General features: G+C 38.3%; 1 protein-coding gene across 1 annotated transcript; it reads left to right on the forward strand.

The window, feature by feature from the left end:
• Window positions 1–534: 534 nt before the first annotated feature.
• Window positions 535–26,101, forward strand: LOC149300260 (phospholipid scramblase family member 5-like). Its single transcript, XM_089485265.1, has 7 exons — window positions 535–592; window positions 994–1,166; window positions 9,776–9,818; window positions 13,737–13,957; window positions 15,133–15,294; window positions 25,003–25,164; window positions 26,063–26,101. Exons 1-7 carry the CDS (start codon window positions 535–537, stop codon window positions 26,099–26,101), a joined length of 858 nt encoding a protein of 285 aa, XP_089341391.1.
• The last annotated feature ends 113 nt before the right edge of the window (window positions 26,102–26,214 follow it).

Genomic DNA, 26,214 nt, shown 5'->3' on the forward strand with positions numbered 1-26,214 from the left:
ATCCAATTAAGCCATTCGAGAATGCATTTATCATAGTTTCATTTAAATGAATTTGGATTTTTTTATTTATATCGTTATGTGACTGCTGTCATAATAAGGACCGTCAACCCACAATTATGTTTGTAATTAGCTATAAAACCCATTATATAGTGCTACAGAATTGGTGCTATATAAATAAAGGATAATAATACACTTTCAATGCAAAATATTTTGTTTTCCTTAATTGATTCGTAAGGATGCCAGTTAGTTGTAAAAAAATAGACATGGCTGTAGAAACTGTAGACTGAAACTGAGCACTGCTTAACACATCAATTATTTACATCTTACTAATACATATTTAAATAGCAACTCAATGGGGGTTTCGGAAACTTTTTCCTGGGGGTCCAGCACAGAACAATAAAAGAAAACCGATCCTATTGAAAATCAACATTCAGTAATAACTTTGTTATTGTGTTAGGTGCTTAGTTATTTCTAATTACAATGCATTTACCAATGACATATACTAAATGTACTCAGTGACCATTTTGGTAAAACATGAATGCAATAAACCAACAGATAAGACCAAAGTCTGTCTTTATAGCAGGAAAGAAAGGTAAATTAGAGAGGAAGAAAGGCTGTTATCTTCTGTCAAAGTCTTGGTTTCTAGCAGTAATGATCGTGCTGTACTTTAGTTTGCAGTCACATTGATAAAAAATGACCTGTTTTGGCATATTGTTTCTCAAAAACTCCTCAAATTTCCGAGGTGTTCAGCAAATTAAAAAATGAAGCACTACAGTTTACCATCAGTCATACTGTATCAAAGAAAAAGTCATTTTATGTAACCTGAAAAAATGAATAGGGGCCATGGCTGTAGTAATGTAATTCTCTTTGTTATTCACAGTAAACATATTCTACTGGTGCCATTGTGATTGTTATAGTTTTACCACTATCGACGAGTTAAGGTGTTAAGGTGTATCCACATATAATTTACATGACTTTACTTTTCTTTTTTAGAACATCAAGGTAATTTAGACAAGGATTTTCCTAATTACTTACCTGGTACTCCAGATCCTTCAGATCAGGATGAGAAGGCAGAGCCTTCGGCATCATGGAAATCATCTCCTCCAGAAAAAAAAGCCCCAGAACCTCGATTTTTGGTACCACCTGGTCTGGAACATTTGAGCAAGGTATTTACATACTATTTGCATGTACATAATGCCAGTTAGATCTACTTCAGGAGATGGCTGCCCTGCATACAGTGAGGGACAGGAGCTCAATGGGGTCAGGTAATGCAATGTTATGTGATCCCAGAGCAGTAGCAAGGCAGCTCATACTATAAGTGATAGGGACTGAAGCCATGTGCTGGACAAGGTAAGATGGAATATGTATGTAAGTGAGTAAGAGAGACAGTGTGTGTATGTAACAAAATTGCAACAGAGGAGTGAGGGGGTTTAACTACATTGTAGTAGGGGAGTAATGTACTTAAATTGCATTAGGCATGGGTATGCTCACTATTAAATGAGCAGTGGTGGAGCTAATTGCAAGATAAATATGGGTCGCTCAACCTCAAAAGCACAGAGGGGTGCAGATGTTCACAAAAAATATACTATAGAATAAGGAGGGCAGTACACATGAAGGAAGGTGATGTGTGAGGTTTTCACCCTGCCTGCCTGCCTGGACCCTGTCTATTTTATACATTACCATGCCTACCTGTGCCCACTAGTGGCCACCCTTCCCTCCCAGGAGCTCCAGTTTAACTATTTAGGACAGCTGAGCCACGTTATCTGGAAGCTAGCCCTGCCTTTAAATACCTGCTCAGCACCTCAGTTAATGCATTTGTGTTGTAGTGTCTGCATTGTGCATTGGGCCCTGTTCTCCTGGTAGCAGTGTTCTGATTTGGTTTAACCTGTTGTGACCTGGCCTGCCTTTGACTTAGTTCCTTAGTTCCTTGGTTCCTGATTTGGCTCTGTTACTGCGCGTGTTGACCCGGCTTGTTTTGACTCTCCTCCTGAATTCTGATTCGGCATTGATATCGTCGTTCTGGTTCTGACCCAGCCTGCCTGACTAGGTGCCCCCTGCCGTGTGTCCAGTGCCCTGCCTGAGGGCTCCCTGCTGTGTGCCCTTCCTGAGGGCTTTCTGCCGTGTTCCAGAGAGCGGGCCCCCCCAGTCCGGCTACAGTCTCCTAGTACTATCTTGTGCCTGACTAGGGGGCTATCGTGCTGTACATCTGTAATGATGCATTGTGGGGTACAAACTGAGCCTCTGATATGCCCTGCAACTGGCCTCCTATTTGATCTGCTTACCCGAGCCCTGACATGATGTTATCCAAATAGACATTGTGCATGGGCTAAGCCTGGCATAAACTGAAATAGTCAAATGACTAAATCCTTTACAAAAAAATATGATCATATGATCCATGGATCCACTTACATTCAGTTTGGAACAATTCTTTATCTAATACCTGCTTGATGAAGCTTATTTTGACTCACTTGTGACTCTGCTCGACAATATCCTTGGAGGTTAGGGGCTCTATGTGCTGTCAACAGGGGTCTATCACCCAAACTAGTTTTCAAAAGCTAATAATCTGTAAGAATATCCCAGTGTTTTGTACAGTGAATGCTTTTCTTAATAGATTCCACTGTTCACTAAACTGCGTTATAAATCTGATATAACGGGTTGTTTTCCCTTTCTGTTCTATGGAAATACAGTCATATCCCTACTCAGATTCTTTGCTTGCTGATATCCCCTTTTTATTATCTTTTTTGAATAACCCCAACACAGAATTCAGCGCCCCTACAAATAGGGCATCTGTTGCACAGTTACTCCTCGTTCTGGGGTAGATATTGAATAAACAATAATAATACTATGATGCAGTTCGTATTTGCAACACACTTCCATACTTTCATTATATATACACCTATCCTGACATATATGTGAAGTTTGATTTGATAACAATAACACTATGATGCACACTTCCATACTTTCACTATGATGCACACTTCCATACTTTCATTATATATACACCTATCTTCAGATACGAGTTTATTAAACAGACATAATATATATGTACTAAATAACATAAAACGAATCCTAGTGGTAGTGGTATGAAAAACACATTTTTATTAGTAATCCATTTATGTAACAATTTAGCAGCATAGCACATTTTAAAATGATGAATTAAAATTATTCAAATAAGATAAAAATAATTTTTATTAAAAATTCATTTAATATCTATTTAAAACATCAAAAACACCAACAATACATTTAATAATTCATGGGAAAATACTTTGTTTTACTTTCAATGCATTTTATATTTTTCATTGATATTTTTTCATTGATATTTTCCATTGATTTTTATTTTTATTTTTATTTGGACTACACATATAATTCTTTACTTTTAACTTACATACAAGAATAAACTATTGGGACACTTAGGTTCATAAATACATTAGATTTCTACATTCGTGTAGATATCCCTCTCGGATAGTCCTCCCATTCCGAATGGCACTTGAGGTTAGGGTCCGTTCCTAACAAAAGAAACAATAAAACATGAGGACTCTAGTCCGGCTATACCTTTCACAAATACTTACTGGGCTGACGTACTGGCTTCTCTTCTTCATCTCTATGGTAGGTGGAACCGGCTTAAAATCACTCAAGGGAGCCTAGGTCTGTTAAAGACCTCCGATACCGCTCCCTTGCGAGCCTTCTCCTCCAGCGGCAGACATTACTGTCCGTCTCTGGAGCGGTGCCGGCAAGTTGGCACCCCCCTGATGAGCGGCACCCGGAGCCCCCCCCCCGCCCCCCGCTAGGTACGCTACAGGGCATTGGCACAGTAAAAGCTTCTTTCGGTCAACTTGACCATGCAGCTTGTTTTTGTTCAAGTGCCGTTGTATTGCACTCCTTGAAACTATCACACCGTTTTTTTCTAGAGCAGCCCGTATTTCTCCTGAGGTTAGCTGGGGGGTTTTCTTTGTATCGCAAACAATTCTTCTTGCAGTTGTGGCTGAAATCTTTCTTGGTCTTCATGACCTTGGCTTGATATCAAGAGATTCTCGAATTTTCCACTTCTTAATAAGTGATTGAACAGTACTTTTTAAAGGCTTTGGATATCTTTTTATATCCTTTTTTCATCTTTATAAAGTTCCATTACATTGTTACGGAAGTCTTTTCTGCTCCCCTTGGCTTAGTATCTAGCCTGCTCAGTGCATCAACGTGAGAGCTAACAAACTCATTGACTATTTATACACAGACACTAATTGCAATTTAAAAAGCCACAGGTGTAGGAAATGTACCTTTACTTGCCATTTTAACCTGTGTGCATGCCACCTTATGTGTCTGTAACAAGGCCAAACATTCAAGGGTATGTAAACTTTTGATTAGGGTCATTTGGGTGATATCTGTTATCATTATGATTTAACAAGGAGCCAAACAACTATATAATAATAAATGGCTTCATATGACCACTAGCCTTAAATAAGTAATTTTTGCATGATAAGTCATATTTTCAAAATCAATGTCAACATTTCACGATTTCTGCCAGGGTATGCAAACTTTTTTGCAGAACTGTAATTTAATTAACACGTAGCACAACCTCGATTATAACTTCTGATTATAAGAAGATTGCAAATGGGTATATCATATATCGCTTTGTGTGCACTTCTGACACATTTGGTGTTTTAATGAAATTATATTGTTTTCCTTCTCATTGTGAGGAACTGGCCGGCAGAAATTCCCATTTTCAGATTGTTAGGCTAATGGCTAGTAACCAAAATAAGGATATTGGTAGCTGTATCCTTTCTACATGTTATCAATGACTGTGCCTTTTTTACGAATCCTCAGATCTTTAAAAAATGATCTCATCTCTACTATATGAGTCAGTAAACCTTAGATTCTTATTATTGACATTCAAGTCATGCATGAGTTTCTCAAATTCAGACCCTAAACCCATCCAAATAACAAAATATTGTGAGTTGAAAAAATCTTAGCCAAAAGGCTGCATGCATTCCCTTCATGCCACTCATGGAACCAAATACTGTTTCATGCTCCCAGAGTCCCAGATCGATAAATGCATAGCTGGGGGTGCGCATGTAGCCCCCATAGCTGTGCCTCAGATCTGGAGGTAGAACTAACAATCAAAAAGGAAAAAATAATTAACACAAGTTCCAAAGTTCAATTACAAAATTAGTATGCGCTGTGTATTTTTTTCCTTCTTGTCGAAAGGAACATCTGCAGGTTCATATGCCTTCTTCATGGGAGGTGGAGGAATAGAGACTTTCTACATCATTCGGGGCCAACAAAACCCCCTCGGGTATCTCAATCCTGATTAATCTATTTGGCACATTGGTAGAGTACATGGCCTCAATATATAATCAACATACTAATATTTTAAAGAGACCCTCCTATACCAAACACTATCGGTCTCCCTCTCAGCTACATTGATAAAACCCTGACTATAAGCCTTGTTTAATGACATAATAAAAGTAGTCTTAACCTCTTTGTTGGACTTTAGATTTACTGGGTATTTAGAATTTGTCCACAATTTTTCTACTTCTTTTTCTACTCTCCTGGCAAATACCATATTTGCTCGATTATAAGACAAGGTTTTTTTCAGAGCAAATGCTCTGAAAAATACCCCTCGTCTTATAATCGGGGTCGTCTTATAATCAGACCTCAAATAGGCTACATGACCGGGGAGTCAGAAGCACCGGTAAGTTTGGGGGGGCGGGGGAGTGTTAAATGGGGGGCATAAGGCATTTCTGTAGGCAGAGTGCTCTATGAAATGGCTTTTAGCCCCCTTAATGCCACTCTGCCTCCAGAAATGCCTTTAACCTCCCTATATGCCACTCTGCCCCATAATATGCCTTTAACCCCCTAAATGCCAGAGTGGCATTTAGGGGTATAAGGCATTTCTGGAGGCAGAGTGGCACATAGGGGGTCAAAAGGCATATCATGGGGCACACTGGCATAAAGAGGGTTAAAAGGCATATCATGGGGCACAGTGGCATTTAGAGGGTTAAAAGGCATATCATGGGGCACAGTGGCATATAGGGGTATAAGGCATTTCTGGGGCAGATGTGCATAACTGGGGGGCAGGTTGGAAAATAAAAGGAATTAAAAACAAAATATTTTTCTCAATCATAGCTTTTATTAAAAAAAAATAGTTTACATAGTTTACATGAATAAACATTTACTGGTAAAACTTTTTTCCTATAGGGTAGTCTTATATTCAGGTTTTTTCTTTTTTTCCTAAATTAATATTCAGATTTTGGGGGGTCGTCTTATAATCAGCAAATACGGTATTCTAACATTCGGGGATGTGAAAAGAGAGCATACAAATTCATGCTGGTGTAAAATCTTAGGTACCCCTAACAGTACCAAAGTCATCATAACCAGACATATACTCTTCATCACTGCTTTCTAGCAGAATTTGCTCTAACGTATCCAAATGTCCAATAGTGAATATCCAGAGGTAGTAGTGTCCCACTCATCAAGGGGTGCACAGTGGGCCAGCCGAGCAGATGTCTATGTGGGAGGAAACTCTCTTTTTCCGCCCAGGGGAAGCAGTGTTTCCTCACAGTGTGCGGGCGCCACAGCAGTAAGCTGCAGGCTAGTGATACGAGTTATGCTGTACCATATCTGTTCGGTAAATGTTTTTAATTTATATATTAATAATTTATTTTTTCAGATTCCTAGTTTTTTCCAAATACATATTCTGCCAACATGAATGTTTTTGTGAGGGATGCCACATACAGGACCAAATACTCTAGGTACGCCAGTGTCCAGAGGTTTGGGCAAAAGACTTCTATTTCCCTTATTGACAACAATTTTATTAGCAAAAACCTTCTGGATGTTAAAAACGTTGAAAATTAAAATGAAAATTAAAATAACTATGCATAGAACATGTTTAACCCCTTAACGACAATTGCCGGTCCTGGCACGACACGGAAAAGCATGTGCTTTACGACAATTGACGTGCCAGGACCGGCACGTCTTTAAACAGGTGCAGAAAGCGATCTGTTTTCGCTTTCTGCACCCAAAAAACGTTGCTGAATGCCTCGACCTCGAGGCATTCAGCAACGCCGCGATCGGAACGAAGGGGCCATCTCTGGCCCCTCCACGGGGCGTCAACATCCGCCATACTTTGTATGGCGGCGGACGCCCGTTTTAAAAGCGTTTAGGAGGCGATCGACGATCGCCTCCTAAACTTAAATGGTGTCGCTGGAATGCCTCGATCAGGAGGCATCCAGCGACACCAAACACTTACCTTTCGATGGGCTGTGACCGCTCCGGAGAGCGGTCACAGCCGCAGCTGACGATGATCTTCGCCATCAAGCAAGATGGCCGCTGCCCTGTAACAGAACTTTGGCTCCACTTGCAGGTTGAATACAGGTACTGCATTCACCATGCAAGTCAATGGAACCCAGCTTTCTAATCACAGTGTGATTAGTAAAAATAAATTAAAAAATAAAATAAAATTAATAATAATTAGAAAAAAAATAGTAAAAAAATAGTAAAATGTAAAAATCATTTCCCACTGATGTCACTATCAGGGGAACCTCCAAGTTGAAAAAAAATGTTAAATTTTTTTTTTTTAAAAGACAAAAAAAATATATATATATATAAAAAATATATTTTTGTGAGCAAGTCCTAAAATTAGCATATTAGCTTAAAACAATTCTCGCATGGAAAGAGTTAAAATACTGGCATATTAAATGCCCGTGGGGTGTCTACTTTTAAAAAAGGTATGATTTGATGGGGTAAATTGAATTGGCCAGGTTCAACAACGTCCCAATTAACACCGGGAAGGATGGCCACACACCTAATTTCCAATTAGAAAAATGCACACGTACCAAATGTGGCCTTTTAGTTCCCACAAAAATGACAAACCCATGCATGTGGGATATCACTGCACTCAGGAGATGTTGCTGAACACATTATGGGGTGTCGTGTGACAGCGGCATATACCAGGAGCTGTAAATTCATACATAAAGTAGGTGTGTGTGGGAAAAATACACACACAAAAATACTACTGCAAACTTTGAAAACATGCTGGTGGTAAAATGTGTGCATGCAAAGAGTTAAAATACCAGCATTTAAAATACCCTGTGGTGTCTAGTTTTGAAAAATATATGGTTTTGTTGGGCACACTGAAATGGCCCGGCTCAAAGATGTACCAAATAGGGCATGGGCAGTGGATCCCCAAATGCCAAAGTTCAACATTGAAAAATGCGCATGCCCCAAATGTGGCCCTTTTGCCCCCAAGCGGCCAGGCAAAATCATTCATGTGAGGTATCGCTGTACTCAGGAGATGTTGCTGAACACATATTGGGGTGTTTTGTGATAGTGACATATACGAGAACTTTTTAATTCATACCTGAAGTAAAATGTGTGTGGAAAACCAAATGCAAAAAAATGACTACCACAAAGTTTGACAAAGACTGGTGGTAGATATGGTGCATGGAAAGAGTTAAAATACTAGCATTTGAAATACCCTGGGGTGTCTAGTTTTCAAAAATATATGGGTTTATTGGGCACACTGAAATGGCCCGACTCAAAGATGTACCAAATAGGGCATAGGCAGTGGATCCCCAAATGCCAAAGTTCAACATTGAAAAATGCGCATGCCCCAAATGTGGCCCTTTTGCCCCCAAACAGCCAGGCAAAATCATTCATGTGAGGTATCGCTGTACTCAGGAGATGTTGCTGAACACATATTGGGGTGTTTTGTGATAGTGACATAAACGAGAACCTTTTAATTCATACCTGAAGTAAAATGTGTGTGACAAAACAAATGCAAAAAAATGACTACCACAAAGTTTGACAAAAACTGGTGGTAGATATGGTGCATGGAAATAGTTAAAATACTAGCATTTGGAATACCCTGGGCTGTCTAGTTTTCAAAAATATATGATTTGATGGGGTAAATTGCATTGGCCGGGTTCAAAGATACCCGAAATGGCACATGGGGGGAAGAATTACCAGATTTGGAAAAAATGGCTTTGAAATAGCAAAACGCTACCTGTACTTATTGCCCCATAATGTGTAGAAAAAAAGCAAAAAAACATATAAACATTGGGTATTTCTAAACTCAGGACAAATAGTAGAATCTATTTAGCAGGTTTTTTCATTACCTTTTATAGATGAGTAAAAGATTTTTCAACTAAAAGTTAGAAACAGTCATTTTTTTCTAAATTTTTCACCATATTTTATACTTTTTTTAGTAGTAAATAATATGATACAATAAACACAATGTCATCTAAAGAAAGCCCTTCTTGTCCTGAAAAAAACAATATCTAATGTGTGTGGGTTCAGTAAACGGGAAAGAAGAAAATTACAGCTAAACACAAGCAGCGCAGAAATGTTAAAAAGGCCATTGTCACGAAGGGTACAAAAAGTAAAATCAGTCTTTGTCACGAAGGGGTTAAATAAATGCAAAGTACTAACTTGTTTGTTTTGTGCTCAACAGTATTTTCTCCAGTCTGCACTATATGTATGGCCAGTTTGTGACAATACTCTCTCACATTGTTCATATTCCTATGTATACTCCTCATAGAAACATTTTACATAGATTGATGTTTTAGCTCATAGATTTTATGTCTGTAGTATGTGATTTGGTACTCTAGGGAACCTGGAATACAAATCTGTGTCTATTCTTGATTATACATACCTGTTTTCAGTGAATATGCAACTACTTCCAAGAACAGGTGATTTCATACACAGAAGAACAAAAAATCATATTTCATTGTATTTCACTAAGAAAACTATTGCCAATAATTGTGATTATCATTCTATTTAGATAAATCAAGTAATTCTTCATCAACAGGTGGAGCTCTTGGGAGGTAAGTCGAGCAAAAATATTATTTGTATTTTCTATGCCTAAATGTTGTGTAAATAAAATTGGATGTGTGAGATGGGGTACAAGGTACTTTGCTGTGACCAAGCCATTCTAGAAAAAGACAAATTAAATAGCTAAACACCACTTACATCCAAAAGATTTTGTTTTGCTTTGTCGGTTTTAATATGCTGTATATCACAATGCCACCCCATATAAGACCTACTCACAAAGTCTAAAATGTTGTTATTTAAAAAAAAAAAAATGTGGATTTTTTGCAGTTATTGTGCTTAAGTGTGCCAGGCTAATATTTCTTGCCTTAGGTGCTGTAGAATACAAGAATAAAACATATTTTGCAGAGCCCAAAGAACAGCACAAACAATCTCAGTACAAATCAAACCTAACTAACTAATAAAAGGTAATACTTTAACCAAAACACAACCCTAAAAAACATAAGGAAATGACAAAAGGTGGAAATAAGAGGGGTGACCTATGGTATCATAATGTCTTCCACAATAATTATAAGAGAGTGTTGCACCTTCTAATCTGTATCTTAGCACTAGCAGAAGAGAAGTAGTTATGGGAAATTAAAATGGGTTTTTGAGAAGCAAATACAGAGACTAGTTCAAGGTCTATGGCACCAAAAGCAGAAGATCAGCATACTACCTGCAAAGTGTTAAAGAGAGCAGAAATGTGTGTCAGATCTGGAAATGGCTATGATACTCCCTAATATTAAGCATTCAATTACTATATAAAAGATCAGTACTGAGCATAAGAAGGTACATAAACCATTGTTTGAATAATAGAATCAATGTAATTCATACAATTTCATAACTTGCTTTAGTCCTACATTGTTACTGCAGAAAAAGTCTACATTGTTACTATGATGTTTTCCAATGTATAATGGGATAATATGTAGAAAAGGTGTGATCTCCACCAACTCGTATATAAAAGTGAAAAATATAATAATAGTACTTCCCGCAGTCTGCTGCTTCCCGATTTTCACTCTTCCTCTCTTACTCTTACTCTTCCTCAGAGTGCAATAGTGTAAATGTGTCCAAAATGGAAGCGCAATAGTGTGATATTGTCAGATGTGTGACTACATGTATAAAATGTGTAAGTTCCACTCACACTTTGAATAGAAATATCAGGCCCATCTAGTGATTCTTTAAAAGGTTCTTTTATTCTTCACAGAAATCTAAAATGGTGAAACAGACCGCAATGGTGAAAGTACCTCTGCAATAGGAGACACAAAAAAGAAATGCACTTACAATTTGGGTTAAGCACAAAGGCAATAACTCTGTAGAACAGTTCCAAAATGTATTTTGGTCCTCGCAGAGTCCACTGCTGGTCCAGTACAAAGAGTTAAAAAAAAGATTAAAACGTCATTGCGGTCTGTTTCACCATTTTAGATTTCTGTGAAGAGTAAAAGAACCTTTTAAAGAATCACTAGATGGGCCTGATATTTATAATGGGATAATATACATGTTTAAGCATTTGGAGCATCTTGCCTTTAATTCAATTAAGACTACTGCCAACTTAGACAACACAGTATTAAGCAACAGGACTGCAGGACTCAACGTAAGTATGTGTCCAGCTGACAAGTGGCTTCATGCAGATCATATTGCCAATGGCTATGTACAAGTTGATTCTTCTGCTTTTGTTTTGCAACAACTGGAATATTGTAATGGCTTGCCCCCTGTAAAAACATTAAGAGACAGGCTCAGGTATTGGACAGGAGTGCCAAAAACCAAATGGTTCAAGCTTGATGGATCACAGTGGGAAGCACGTACTGCATTTAATATGATTTTCACTGATGGATTCTGGATAAGTGCTGTGAAATACCCCTCAGGCTTTTTAAATACACCGCTCATCATTTGCTTTGTTGTTTGGTTTAGCTACACATACAGAATTTAAGTATTGCTTGAGGAGTATAACCAATAGCTCCATGTTAAATTATGCAAAGATTATAAAAACAGCACGATTTAAACCTTTGCATTACAACAATGTGTCCTCTCAAAGACCAACTAATTCATGTTATTCTTAATAAAAATAATTAAATGGGTTATTTCTATTTTTCTTTGGGTTTTTTTTGTTTATTTTGTATAAAACTTAGCCTTAACACTTTGCAGTGGTAGCGTTGCCCTTGGTGGATGCTCCAGTGTACTATGGTACTAAGTACTTCTAAGGCAAAACTACTTAGCAGAATTTCACAACTGTCCCACGATTTAAATGTGTAATGAAAACTCATAATTGGACTTGTTCTGTTTTCATCATAAGGCAGATTAGGCTGGTGACTAGAGTGCTGGATTCATAGGGTTGTGCAGTAAGGTAATAAGGGAATATACCATATTTGCTCAAATATAAGACAAGGTTTTTTCCAGACATGACCTTCTGGTGCTCCGCCATAGAAGCCCCAGCGGATGTCCCGGGAAGCTGCGGCGGTTGCCTGCGCGCATCGGCTGCCAGAGAGGAGGATCCAGGTCCCCTGCAGCGATGCGATGCACGCAAACAACCTCCTGACATGACCTTCTGGTGCTCCATCATAGAAGCCCCAGCAGAAGTTCTGGGTAGCAGCAGAGGTTGTCTGCACGCATCTCGCAGATGTCCACTGGCTGCCCCCACTAGACACCAGGGAGTCTGAAGCACAGGGGATAAGTCTGAGGATGCATTGGTAAGTCTGGGGGGGCAGAGTGGCATATAGGGGGTATAAGGCATATCTGGGGGGCAGAGTGGCATATGTGGGGACAGAGTGGCAAAATACAGGGGAATAGGGCATATAAGGGAGGCAGAGTGCAAAATAGGTGGGTATAGGGTATAGCTGGGGGGGCAGAGTAGCATATACAGGGGTATAAGGCATATCTGGGGGCAGATGTGCATAATTGTGGGGCAAGTTGGCAAATAAAAGGAAATAAAACCAATAAATGCATTTGTCTCAATCATAGCTTTTATTAAATATGAGAAAAGTTTCCATGTGAATTAATATTTACCAGCAAAACATTTTTCCTATAGGGTACTATTCAGGCTTTTTCTTTTTTTTCCTAAATTAATACTAACATTTTGTGAGGTCGTCTTATAATCAGGGACGTCTTAAAATCAAGCAAATACGGTAACTATTTTTAAACCAGTTCCACCTATATTGAAGGATGGCATTCATTCAAATTCCATCTACTTGGCTAACGATCTGTCAGTTTAGGTCTATGCCTATTCTACGGAGCTCCTTTTATTAAATAAGTGTAGTATTGGCAGAGCACATTTGTTTTTGAACCTAGATGCCCTGCATTTTGCTTTCCATATAGGTTACTTCACTATTCCTGTAATGCAGGGGTTATGGCTTTTACCTAAAACGATACCAGGAGGGCCAGGGACAAATGGCTTTAGTCCCTGACATTGGGGTAGGTGAGTGTCTGTCCAACAGATTGCTCTCACTTGCACATTCAAGGACAATCAGCAATGTGTTTTCCGCATAGTTTCCTTTCCTGTACAGTTCAGTAAAGAATATTTCTACCACAACTGTATATTATTTATTCTGCATATGTGAATATTCTTTTGACAGTAGGAATTTCCATGTTATCATAGCAGTCCTTTCCTCCCTGGGAAACTCTTACGGGAAGAACTTTGTTACTGTGTATGAGTTTCTACCACCGCCTACTTTAGCACCATGCTGTTTATGTTAATGTCCAGTCTTGACATTATTCTGCACATGATGTTTTATGAAAATGTTACACAAATATGGCTTACCGTAAGTGGGCAGAAATGACCCTGTTTGGGCTTGCCAATAGATCTAAGGGAAATACAGGTATCTCCAGCGGAAGCATTTCTTTTGCCAAGCCTTTCCTGATTGCAGGGATTTATTTGCTTAATATGTGTGACACGTGTTATATGGTACTTATTATATGCTTTTCAATATATTTTGTGCATTTAGTCTTTCTTGGCACTGAGAAGAGCAACAAGTATGAAGTAAAGGACAGCTTTGGACAAAGACTTTATTTTGCCGTGGAGGAAAATCTGTACCTTAATAAAAACTTGTGCGGACCAATGAGGCCCTTTACAATCCGGATTTGTAATAACAGAGGACATAATGTAGTCACGGTCATTAGACCCTTGAGGTGCATTAGTTGCTGTTTTCCCTGCTACTTGCAAGAGGTTAGTTGATTTGCATTGATTGCTGCTATTATTACTACTGCAATTCTATTTTGATTACCAATGAACATTCATGCTGAACTTCTTTGACTTTTAAAATCCGTATGAAAATAGCTGACATGTTACTTTGAAATGATCCATTAGAGGTAGTGGGAACAAATTTCACCAGATGGGAAAGTGAAAATTAAAGAAAATAGTGTGTCTAGTTGTCTTCATAGTTGTCTTCATACTGTGTGTATATATATACACACAGTATATACAGGCTACACAATAAAAAATGTTTTAAATGTTTTCTTGCTAATCATAAATGCTTCAGCTGTAATATAAAAAAAAATGCAATGAATTAAAATAAAATATTGGAAACCAAACTTTATGTGAGAGGGTATCTTAATGTACTGAGGATCTGTATAATTATTACTTTCCATTGATCTAGCTCTCTTCTATTATTAAATTACTCATTGTTGGTGATTGGTTCTGGCAACTTTTGTGAGGGTTGGAGAAAACATTAGAACAGAAAATAAGTAATGCTATTTTTAAAAAAGTTTGCTAGTTTTTCCACGGAGCTTTTTGTTTGTCAACGGTTTTGGCAGAACACGCTGGTGTAAACAATTGGGTCCCATGGACTTGTCTGTTTTTCCTTCCTCTGTAAACACACATGGTTTTTATTGGTTCTCCCTTCTAACTGAGGTCTGTCCTTGTCTTACAAACAAACAATTTACAATAATATGTCTTGATAAATTGCTGTTCTTAGCGAGGCCTCTGACAACTCCCCCTAAATCAAAAGTGCTATTCTTTGGCCATATGAAATGTTGGAAAGTAAATGTTTGTGGTGGGGGGGTTAAAATGTATACAGCAAGCATATTTTCAAGCGTGGTTGCAACATAGTCATTAGCGATGCATTGTTGTGCATAATTAAACCTTTTTTTTCCACATGTGCGACAGTGGTTGAGATAGAAGGAATAAATTATACCTTCCTTTATTTCATAATGGTCATAACATAACACTGTGGATGTAGTTTGAATGATTTGCTGTGACAACCCGTCCAATATATCAATATGCCTGCTTGGGCCTCTAATAAGTATTGAAATACATTTTTTTTTAGACACAGATTTAAATTGGAGGCAATATGCTGTTTGGCTTGAACAGCAACAAGCCTAATTTATATGTTTTATTTCCAGTTGGAAGTACAGGCCCCTCCTGGCACAACTGCTGGTTTCATTGTCCAGAGGTGGGATCCTCTTTTGCCAAAGTTTACAATCCAAAATGAGAACAAAGAGGATGTATTAAAAATCATCGGTCCATATGTAACCTTCAGCTGTCTTGGAGATATACATTTTGAGGTACGCTTCACGAACAATGTTCTGCATTTAACACTAGTAATTTATTTAGATAATTAAACATAATACAATGTATAATAGTGAAAGTTATTTTGCTTTAATTCATAAATGATACAGCACAATTTAATGCAGGGGTGTCCAAGTTTTTTCTGCAGTGGGCCACTTCATCAGAATTGTATACGTGCGAGGGCCGCACTCATTTTTCACTGAGAGAAAATATGGCCTTTAATAAGATATGCAAATTAAATAAAGTAAATGACACAAAACCTTTACTTTTCCTCTCACTGATTTTTGGGATTTCTGGGCCTACAAATTCAGGATTCTGGAAAAGTAAAAATAAAATAGTTCTATTTATTTTAGGGATGGACTAAAATGAAAATTCGGGACCAAAAACGAAAATTCAGGGTTCACTTAGCCGAAACTGAAAGTGACCCCCCCACACATTTTAATAAAAGTAAGTTACACACCAAAATTGCTGTTAGCTGTTAGCAATCACACTCCTATCATCCCAAGTCAGCCAATACATGCTGGTACAGGGTGGCTGTAAGTGCAGACCCCATACTACTGGCAGCATCAATACACAAGGGGGGCAGCTAGCCAGGTTTCAGCATGTACTGGCTGACTTGGCATGATAGGAGTGTGATTGCTAACAGCAAACACACTCTTTTTATACCCAGGCAACCAGTAAATACTGGAACCTAGGCATGATGGGACTGTGATTGCTGTTAGCAGATTGCTGTTAGATGTTAGCAATCACACTCCTATCATCCCAAGTCAGCCAATACGTGCTGGTGCAGACCCCCATACTGCTGGCAGCATCAATACACAAGGGGGACAGCTAGCCAGGTTTCAGCATGTACTGGCTGACTTGGCATGATAGGAGTTTGATTGCTAATAGCAATCACAGTCCCATCATGCCTAGGTTCCAGCACTTACACATCCATGCTATCACACACAAATTCATTCATTCACACATACTCATTCACACAACCTACCCCACCCCCTTACCTGTTCTACAGCTCTCAATGCCGCTCACAGACTTCAGCAGGGGGCGCGGCCTTCCTTGTTCTCCCCACAGAGGAAGCAGGACTGGAGCAGAGAATAGACCCTCCCACAAGTAAGCAGCAGGGCTCTTGTGATCCTGGCTGCCGATCTCACGCGGGCCACACCTCGAGGTTTCGCGGGCCGCATTTGGCCCGCGGCCGCATGTTGGACGCCCCTGATTTAATGCAACTCTAAAAAAGTATACTTTGTATTCTGTTGTTGCATTGTACATTCTTTACCAATTAACAAAAAGCTCTCCTTTACAACATCTAGCTCACTGCAAAAAGTATTTCAGAATGAGGGATTGAAACATAATTTTAATAACAAATAATGCAACATGAGAATACTTCTTTCATGTGATATTAGATGACAAATACACTATGAAAATGCAATTATGAGGTACGTTTCCATCTTCTAGTCGCATATAAATATATGTGAAAAGCAATAACATGGGACATAGTTTGAATGATCAATATAACCTTTCATTGACTTATTTCCTTTTAATGATATTTTTTGGTAAAGGTGAACCAAATGTCAGTGGAGTAATCATACCTCTACACCCGTATGTTAACCTTTCTATCATACTTCTGCTAATACCCACTTTCAAGACAATAAAATGTTTTATTATAAACAGTAAAGTTCAATGATCACATATGAAATGTGTGGTGAGGTCTTTACAAATGAAAGCACGAATATTAGAATTGTTTTAACCATTAGATTTTATCTCTTCATTTTAGATCCTGTAGTCCTCTAGCATTTAGTGGCATATACGTTATCGTACAGAACAATCTGATGGAAATAAATGAGATGTTAAATCAGACATATAAATTAGCACAATACAATATGCATAATAGTTCAGATTCTTTATCTGCCTATTTTAGTGTCTTATATACTGTGGTTTGTTCCTTGTTAGGGCCTTAGGCAAGTCTGTGTGAAGAGAGCTTTCCATGTAGAAAAGAAATGTTGCATGTATTATCTTCCCCACCAATATACTTGGTATTTGTTGCATGGAATTGTATTATTTTGATATGAAAGCATTGATTCTTTTTTTTAAATATTACTTGTTTGATCTGTGTCTTACATGAAAGAAACCTTTTTTGCAGTTCACAATGGCACAGATGAGGACCAGGATTTCTACAGTAAGACAGCAGAGGGGTCAGCCAAAACTTGACACAAAAATAAGTGATATGGAGTATATTATTATTTGAGTTGTATAGGACCATCATATTCTGCAGCACTGTACATATAAAATACAAATGCCAATATCGACATGCGCACAGAGTCACTTCTGGATTCCTTATTCATAGTAACATGGTTTGCATATTATTAACCAGATATGTGTAAAAAAGGTGAGGAAAAACCAGTATAGGGAATAGGATAGTGAATGGTAGGAATAATCAACCTTAATAACTTTCCTTGTGTATCTGGAACCACAGCTGCAACCCTTAAGCAACACTCTCCGGGTGTTGAAGTAATACAGCAAAAAGTCCACTAGGGGGCGCTCGTATGTTGCATTCAATGAAAAATAAAACAGAGAAAAAAATATATAGTGTAGGAGTAAAACAGTGTGTTATGCCCTGCGTATCGCAGATTTCCCACTCACAGTGTGTTGATGGGGTTCAGTGCGTCATAGAGATGGCCTTGGGGTCCATATACAGGAATATATACAGAGGAAACAAACCAGAAAAGAATCCAATAGTGTATTGTGTATATAGCGCTAGGTACGCAACAAGTGGAGATATACTTACACTTAAATAAGTGTCAAGATGCCCGTAATTTCTGGCGATAATCTGGTCACATCCGTATATTCTTCTGGTTTGAAGGGTCCAATGGTAGGATGCCAATGTGTGTGTGGTGTATAGAAACAGCCACTATCCACATAGAAAGTATGTAAAAAGAAGTATTTATTCTTAATTAGCAGCCAGCTGGATCCATATCAGCTGCAGCTATAAAAAGTTTTTTTTAAATAACATAAAAAGTACTAATACAAACAAAAATACTGATACAAATAAAAAATATATCATAAAAGTCCTTAAAAAAGTCACTCTACGCGTTTCGCCGTGTGCGGCTTCATCAGTAGTGTGGCAACGCCTGCTACCTCCGCCGGAGTAGCCAGCTTACGCTAGGGCCTTGTGTCTGAGCTCTGGAAGTCCGCTGCCAAATGTCTAAGACTGACAGTGTTTGGGTGCTTTGCCCTGAGGTGAAACAGGTGAGTGGGTCACCAATTGCCCACTCATTCGCCTTTTCCATTTCCTTTTCCATTTCCATTTCATTATTTTCCTTCTGATACACAACCAACCAAACATAACACACACAATAACACAAATAACACAGTGACATAACACATAACACACATAACACATATAACAGTGACATAACACATGACACACACACGTACAATGCACAAATCCCAAGGACCTTTCCTCTTGTTATTTGTCCTGGCCTTCACTTCTACACTCACTAGCATTAACGCTTTTTAAGGACTTTTATGATATATTTTTTATTTGTATCAGCATTTTTATTTGTATTAGTACTTTTTATGTTATTTTAAAAAAACTTTTTATAGCTGCAGCTGATATGGATCCAGCTGGCTGCTAATTAAGAATAAATACTTCTTTTTACATACTTTCTATGTGGATAGTGGCTGTTTCTATACACCACACACACATTGGCATCCTACCATTGGACCCTTCAAACCAGAAGAATATACGGATGTGACCAGATTATCGCCAGAAATTACGGGTATCTTGACACTTATTTAAGTGTAAGTATATCTCCACTTGTTGCGTACCTAGCGCTATATACACAATACACTATTGGATTCTTTTCTGGTTTGTTTCCTCGGTATATATTCCTGTATATGGACCCCAAGGCCATCTCTATGACGCACTGAACCCCATCAACACACTGTGAGTGGGAAATCTGCGATACGCAGGGCATAACACACTGTTTTACTCCTACACTATATATTTTTTTCTCTGTTTTATTTTTCATTGAATGGAACATACAAGCGCCCCCTAGTGGACTTTTTTCTATATTATTAACCAGAGCAGAAATTCTTATCCTGCACTGAAAATATCTAAAATAATAATCCTGGCCTTGTGGCTAGGACCAAATGTAGTACCTGTGAGACTGAAGCTGTATTTTAATTTTAAAACGGTCACTGAAAATATCACAGAGAAGTCAGATCCCAGAATATTCAGCAGGAAGATCCTGCCCCCTACCTGCATATTTTGGCCAAGGAGGGAAGGAATGGATAGTGTATCCCTTTGGGGACTTCTCAAGAACATTTTTGTTTAACCTCCCACCATTTCTTCATGTGGATAACAAAGCACCAACATCCCAGAGCATTCAGTTCATGTTTGCAAACTACACTGTGCCCGTAGGCTGTGTCTAAAACAGGAGCCAAATGCAAATGAGACCGCATGTAACTATAGGTAATGAATCAAAAAGTGGCATACCTTGTGACTTTCTGTACATGCCTTAGTCTTAGATATATTCATATTGAAAGTGAAAATAAAGCAAAATAAAATACAGACACCCATGATATATGCCATGGGCTGAACCCATGATCCCATTAGAAAATATCCATGGTGATCAATTTTAGGTTACACTTAAAAGTACACCATGGAAGGATGTCACCAGAGAATGTATTTAATTGACTACCACTCTTAAATAAAATATAAATGATGCTATGAAAAATATGCATATTTAACCATAGTAATGTAGACAGAGCATATGTGAATCTGCAGTCAAGGCGAGATTGCAGCAACAAACTGACACGTTAGGAAAAACTCCTACTCGCACATTGAAAAATTAAATAACGGGTTTGTTAGCACGCAAGTTACTTGGAAGTATGTGGGGTATAGCTTATCATGTGCCCTTAAGGGAGTATAGAGTTCATGCTTTAATGGAAGCCATGCTAAAGGAAACGATTGCTAAATATTTGGATGTTTACAGTTTGTAAGAGCAGAAATACCATGAGTTTATTATAGGGTTGTCTTGTAGGTCAAGGAAGAGCAGTAGATATAGCCTATATATATATATAGGCTTATAAATACATTGCAGTGTTTGAATGTTATGTAGCTTGAGATACGCAGCTTTAGTCCAGTAGTATAAAGTGGAGGAAAAAATGAGCACTGCAATATTTTTATTTATTGGACTAACATTTAATTTTAAGAAAGTGCTTTTGAGAGTATCAACCACCCTTTGACAAGTCAAAAGTCAAATGCAATACTAACCACCAAACATCTAAGTGAGACATGGGCAGCAGTATATGGGTTAAAGATAGAGGCTGATAAGGTAAAGGTCACATCAGTTTAAGGTGGTTGCAAATGATTTTAGCCAGTGTGAGAATTTGGAGGGGTAGAGGGATTGAGCATAATAATGGCATTGTCAAAACAAAAAACTCATCCAAACTCTTTAGACAAAAATTAGGTCTGTTAAAGGAGGAGAATGCATACATTAGAATAAAATCACAGAAATGTCATATGAAGTTCTGCTAATGTGAGAGGAATGCATATTTAATCCGTGTCCTTAGTGTTGAAATTGATAAACATCTATTTCTGGCTGGTGTTTCTTTTTTATTTTTAAGTTCCCCTCCAGTTCTTTTACTTTGAGGAGTGGAGTGGTCCCTCTGGCTGAAGTGGTGGCCCACCGGGGTGCAGTTATTTTTGTTGAGTCTGTTAATAGAGCGTCTATGTATGACTGATGTACCCTCGATGACCACGTCAGGCCCACCCAACCAATTTAACTACCCAATAATTAACAAGACACCAAGAAAGGGGATGAAAAGGCCATAAACAATTTATTTATTTAACCTAGCTATTGCCATGCAACCTAAACCAAAATTAGGTGCTACCAAAGTGAACACAATAAATAACATAAATAACACAAATAATTAACATGAATAAATAACAAAAAACAAAACACCCTGTCACGGACTGGGTCCAAACAGATGACTGAAAGGACCCAGCGCGCCCAAAGATTGTGTGCAGGAGTCACAGTGCAGTAGTGGAGTTAGACAGGGCCTGGTTGCAGGACGACCACACTCACCCAGGTGTTGAGCACCTAGGGTTGTGCAGCCAAACACCAGCGCCCTGATATAGCAGCGGATGAAGTCCAGAATGAAACGAAGTGATATCCTGCAGGCACCCTGGAGCAGGCATGAAACATATCACTGGAATCACGTGCAGGATGCTGCAGGCTGGGAATATGGAAGCTAAGCAAAGGATATAGCAGAAACATAACAAGCAAGGGACAGGGAGACCAGGCACGAAACATAACCAGACAAGATATACATGATACAGGGCACTACAGTGAACCAGACAAGGAATAAACATTACTAGACAAGATATACATGATACAGGGCACAACAAAGGACAGTGAACAAGGCAAGGAACACGGGAAAGAGTGAGGAGCCGGAATCCTCGGACGCTTCTCCTTTAAGCAAGGATAGGCCATATTGACTAGGACATGGGGAGAGGAGAGAGGAACCAGAATCCTCAGATGATACAAGGAAGAAGGGCAAAGGTACATAAGAGACAAACAAACATGAATACAGGAACTAGCCTAGAACTATATGATAACAATTGGAGATTCAGTCACATCATATGGCCATAGTATGCTTAGCACACCACTAGGCCAAAGTACTCCAATGACGGTGGGTCCTAACACTAATCCCTGCTGACAGTGGTACGAAACAAACCAAACATGTAATCAAAACACATAGCACTGAGACATACCTTAGACTGCAGACTGAGACAAACAGAACACACCGGTGGGGCGCACCTTATAAAGGAAACAGCTGAAGCAGAAGCAAGGAATGGAAGATCAGAACAGAGCAAAAGGAAATCCAGGAATGGATCGAAGCAAAACAGGGAAACTGAAGCAAGACAGATATGCAGCTCAGCAGCCTGGGCAGAACGTGACACACCCCTAAGCTTAACAGGCTATCCAGGTACCACCAACACAGGGGAGGACATACCCAGATGCCCAAGGCTCCAAGCACCACCAGCAAGGAACCTCCCAGCAAAAAGCCACCAAATGCTCTCCCCCACAGCATTCACCCTCGAGATACCTGGTAAGCTTCCGCCCCAGACTGTGACAAAATTAACCACCCAACCAACACCACAAACAATAGGGAGGGAGGGTGATATACTAACTGGTCCCTAACCTAATGACAACTCAAAAAATTCCATTAGGTCTAGCCCTACTCTGCATCCCAGTCCATTCTGCCCCACATGGGCATCAGGTTTAATGTTCAGGTTCACTCTCCAGCAGGTTTCTGCAGTGTAACATCCTGTTTCACGTTTGCTTCACTGTATCATATACATGATATTTGGACATGTATATGATAAATACCCTATGGGGGCAATGGTGGCCACTGATGACTCATTCACATCTTGTGCCTACTAGGATGGGGGTGTTAAAAGTCAAGCAAACACTTTGGGTAAGCATGAAGTCCAAATCATACCTCCTCCATGGCTCTGTGCTGTTGGATGTAGGGGGTTTAATAAAGTAATATAACCCCTCACCAACTCTAATTCATCCAGGTGTGGGGGGAGAGGTACATCCACTATAATCTTTGTGTGCCAGCAAGGTGGACAGGAAGACACTTACCTTTTAAGGCCATCTATCATTGCTAATTAATGCCTTCGATTCCTAACCTTTTTTGCTTATGGAAAGCAGCCATCCCCAAAAATGTACTGTAAAGAAACTTGTATCAATTTTCAAGCAACTTGTATATTACTGAACACAAGTTGTAGCGTGGGAGTGCATGGGATTTATGTCGAGTTAAGTTAGTCAAGTTAACACAACAGACAATTCAGCTTCTTAGTGAATAGACTCCATTATGTTAGCAACAATGTTAGTATATTGTATTTGTCTTTCAGAATGTGAGTATTCCCTGTCATTAATACAGCTTCTTCCATGACTTTGCATTCAATTTTCATTATGCCCTTATGTAGGTCTTTGTTTCTATGTTTTTGTTTCTAAAATTCTTTCAGAAACCACTCATTATTACTCAAATAAAATAAATCTTAAGACTAAACTCAGCCTCCAAGGCAAGGGCATCTGATTCTAGCTTTGAAGATTTGACTAAAAACACATTAAAAATTCTCTTTTGCTCAGTTAACGTTATGAACTTGGTTCTTTCAGAAATATCCTACCTTCATGAAGGTGCAGTCAAATATATCCTCAAATTGAGGAAAAAAAGCAGAATTGCTTTATTGTTATAATGAAAAGTCATAACATCATATGTGTAAGGGTAACACACTTTCATTTTAATTATTTCAAAGGAAAAGGTTTGGAATGTGTTGCTTAAATGTCTGCTCGTGAATCTTTACTAGGTTTTTTTAAAAGATGTTTTAAGGAAAAATAGATATATTGTTTAAGAAATGAGTATTTTAGCATCTGAACAAATAAATCCTACAAAGAGAATAACTGGAAAGATTTAAATGTTTTCGTCATGTCACAAAACATTGAACGGAAAGGATAAAAGTAAAGAGTTTGTTTATTAGGAACAGTTCACACTTAAGGAACATCCTTGTGACCTACTGGCCGCTGTCTTCTGGCCCAGGCCCGGACATGCCATCTGCCACACCCTCATTCAATCTGTCACTGGAGCGTGCACCCAGCGGCTGGATATACCTGGCAGCAAGCTACTTGAGCAAAAAAACCTTGTCATTACCAGTTTGTTCGGGGCCATCAACTCTCCTCCCTAATTAGAGTATACTTTGATATTCTCACCTGTGGTGACTTTTAAGTGGTTTGTCTTCAATTATGGTATTCTGTACTGGGATAGCTGGCATGTACCGATGTCCACAGTCTTTGTGATGCTTTGGTACATGTCCATTTACATATGGAAATAGCGTTCTATCCATTCTGTACTAGAAGACTATGTAGTTATATGTATGTTAGGTACATAAGCAGAGTTTACATGTATTCTCAGAGGGTTTTACATACAACTTTCTCCATTTAAGCCTGGTTCCACTTTTCCCATTCCATAAGCTAATCTTGTCTACTACTGGACCTGTTCCTGTATGCTATTGTTTTGAAAGATCAACCCAATTTAGCTTCTTCTCTGGGAAGACACCTCACTAAATAAACTATGCTTAATGGAGGGCCATCACACCCCTTCTTGCAGATGTTCAGTGGTGTAACTGGAGATCACCAGTCTCACTTCTCCAATTATGGACATCAGTGAATAAATATAAAACATAGTTCCATTTTTTTGTATATAAATCATTACTGACTGAATTGAGAGTATTGAGGATGTAATCAGTGAACACAATTCCTCCAAAATGAGCTTGAATATTTAATCTTTCTTAGTATTATTTTAAGCTTTGCAATAATTTTCCTCTCATCACTTCTGAGACAGTCAGGTATTCATTATCAACTTCTGCATACAGTTTACCGTTTACTACACAGTTCTGCGGAACATAGCCACTATGTTTCACTGTAATTTTATAAAACCAGTGTTGTATCGCCAACTACTATTCATTTTTAAAAAGTTATTGCATAGTCAAATCAAAATTTGGTAGAACAGTTTTACTAAACCAGGAGTATGCCAATGTGGACTGACAATCACTTTTCTTGGGAAAAGTAGAAACTTATATTGGTAAATATGTTATTCTCTAATTAACATTATTTCTCCATATCCTGTAGGTGAAAACACTTGATGAAAATTCCAATATTGGAAAGATATCCAAGTACTGGTCAGGGTTTGTAAATGATGTTTTTACCAATGCTGATAATTTTGGAATTGACTTCCCAGTTGACCTTGATGTGAAACTGAAAGCAGCTCTGATTGGCACATGTTTTTTAATAGTAAGTGGTCTCATTTTAGGGTTATAAATGCAATTTCCTTTTACTTGCATATGCCCAATTGCTCACAATTTTCTAACTATGACCTGATTTAGACAGGTTATAGAATCAAGTGCAATATTCTCACTCAGGTCAGCTAGCCTCATTTGTACACAATCTTGCATGGTCCATTAAAAAACTTGACTATCTTAAAATGTTGTGTCTTCTAGTCTTAATCTTGTCCTTATTACATATTTCCAATAGTGGTCATTTATGTTGCATAGGGTTTCTGTGATAACTCAGATCTGTGATGCCATATGTAAACAGGACATACATGGATTAGACTGGATATCGTTTTGCAGATGTTCAGTGAATCTCATTTCCATGTGGAGTGATATCTCTCTAAAAGTGAATTTTTTTAAGCAGCTTGAATTATGCAAATTTGCCTAAGGAAGCATATATATATATATTTGATTATTGATATATTATCTGTTAGAAATGGCAGGTAAAATTGTAATGGGTGTAAGTTGTGATATCATATAACACTGTTATTCTAAATCATTTGCTCTGGTCTCAAATGATGCATAAACCACCGAGTTAATCAGGATTTCTTCTTTACAATTATTAAACACAAGGTGGTGCCTTCTATGCCTTCATGAAAAAATATCTTATTCCATTGTCTACAGTCTTAGATTTAGGATAATGCAAAGCAGTTTTCTAAATATGAGACAATAAGTTCAGGGTTGTATGAAGACATATGTTATATTTTCATTAGTATTTAACAGTTTGCTAAACTGATTAAGTTCTGAGAGTGGGGCGAGTCAAGCTCCCGTGACCCAGGAGAGTTCCCAGGTGTGATTATCACTATTATAGCTAACAATAACTAAATGTGTTAAATCTAATTATATGAATTTATTTTCAGGATTTAATGTATTTTGAGCAGTCTTCAGATAGAATTTGATGATGATAGCTTTGCCAGTACCTTCTGATGAATACCATGGGAAACAAAAGAAGATATTGATGATATTTACCTTAATAAGATTTAATAGCTTTTCAAAAAATTGCTAATTAATC

The sequence above is a fragment of the Sceloporus occidentalis genome, unplaced genomic scaffold, assembly GCF_023333645.1.
Source record: "Sceloporus occidentalis isolate IW3139 unplaced genomic scaffold, rSceOcc1.0.p SCAF_25, whole genome shotgun sequence".
Classification (NCBI taxonomy): Eukaryota; Metazoa; Chordata; class Lepidosauria; order Squamata; family Phrynosomatidae; genus Sceloporus; species Sceloporus occidentalis.

What these genes read in the sequence shown, in the direction of transcription:
- LOC149300260 (XM_089485265.1), top strand. Translation starts at nt 535, where the DNA reads ATGAATGCAATAAACCAACAGATAAGACCAAAGTCTGTCTTTATAGCA. An exon ending in ACAGGTGGAGCTCTTGGGAG is followed by an intron (nt 9,819 to 13,736) that starts GTAAGTCGAGCA and finishes TTGTGCATTTAG; the next exon opens with TCTTTCTTGGCACTGAGAAG. An exon ending in TTCCCTGCTACTTGCAAGAG is followed by an intron (nt 13,958 to 15,132) that starts GTTAGTTGATTT and finishes TTTTATTTCCAG; the next exon opens with TTGGAAGTACAGGCCCCTCC.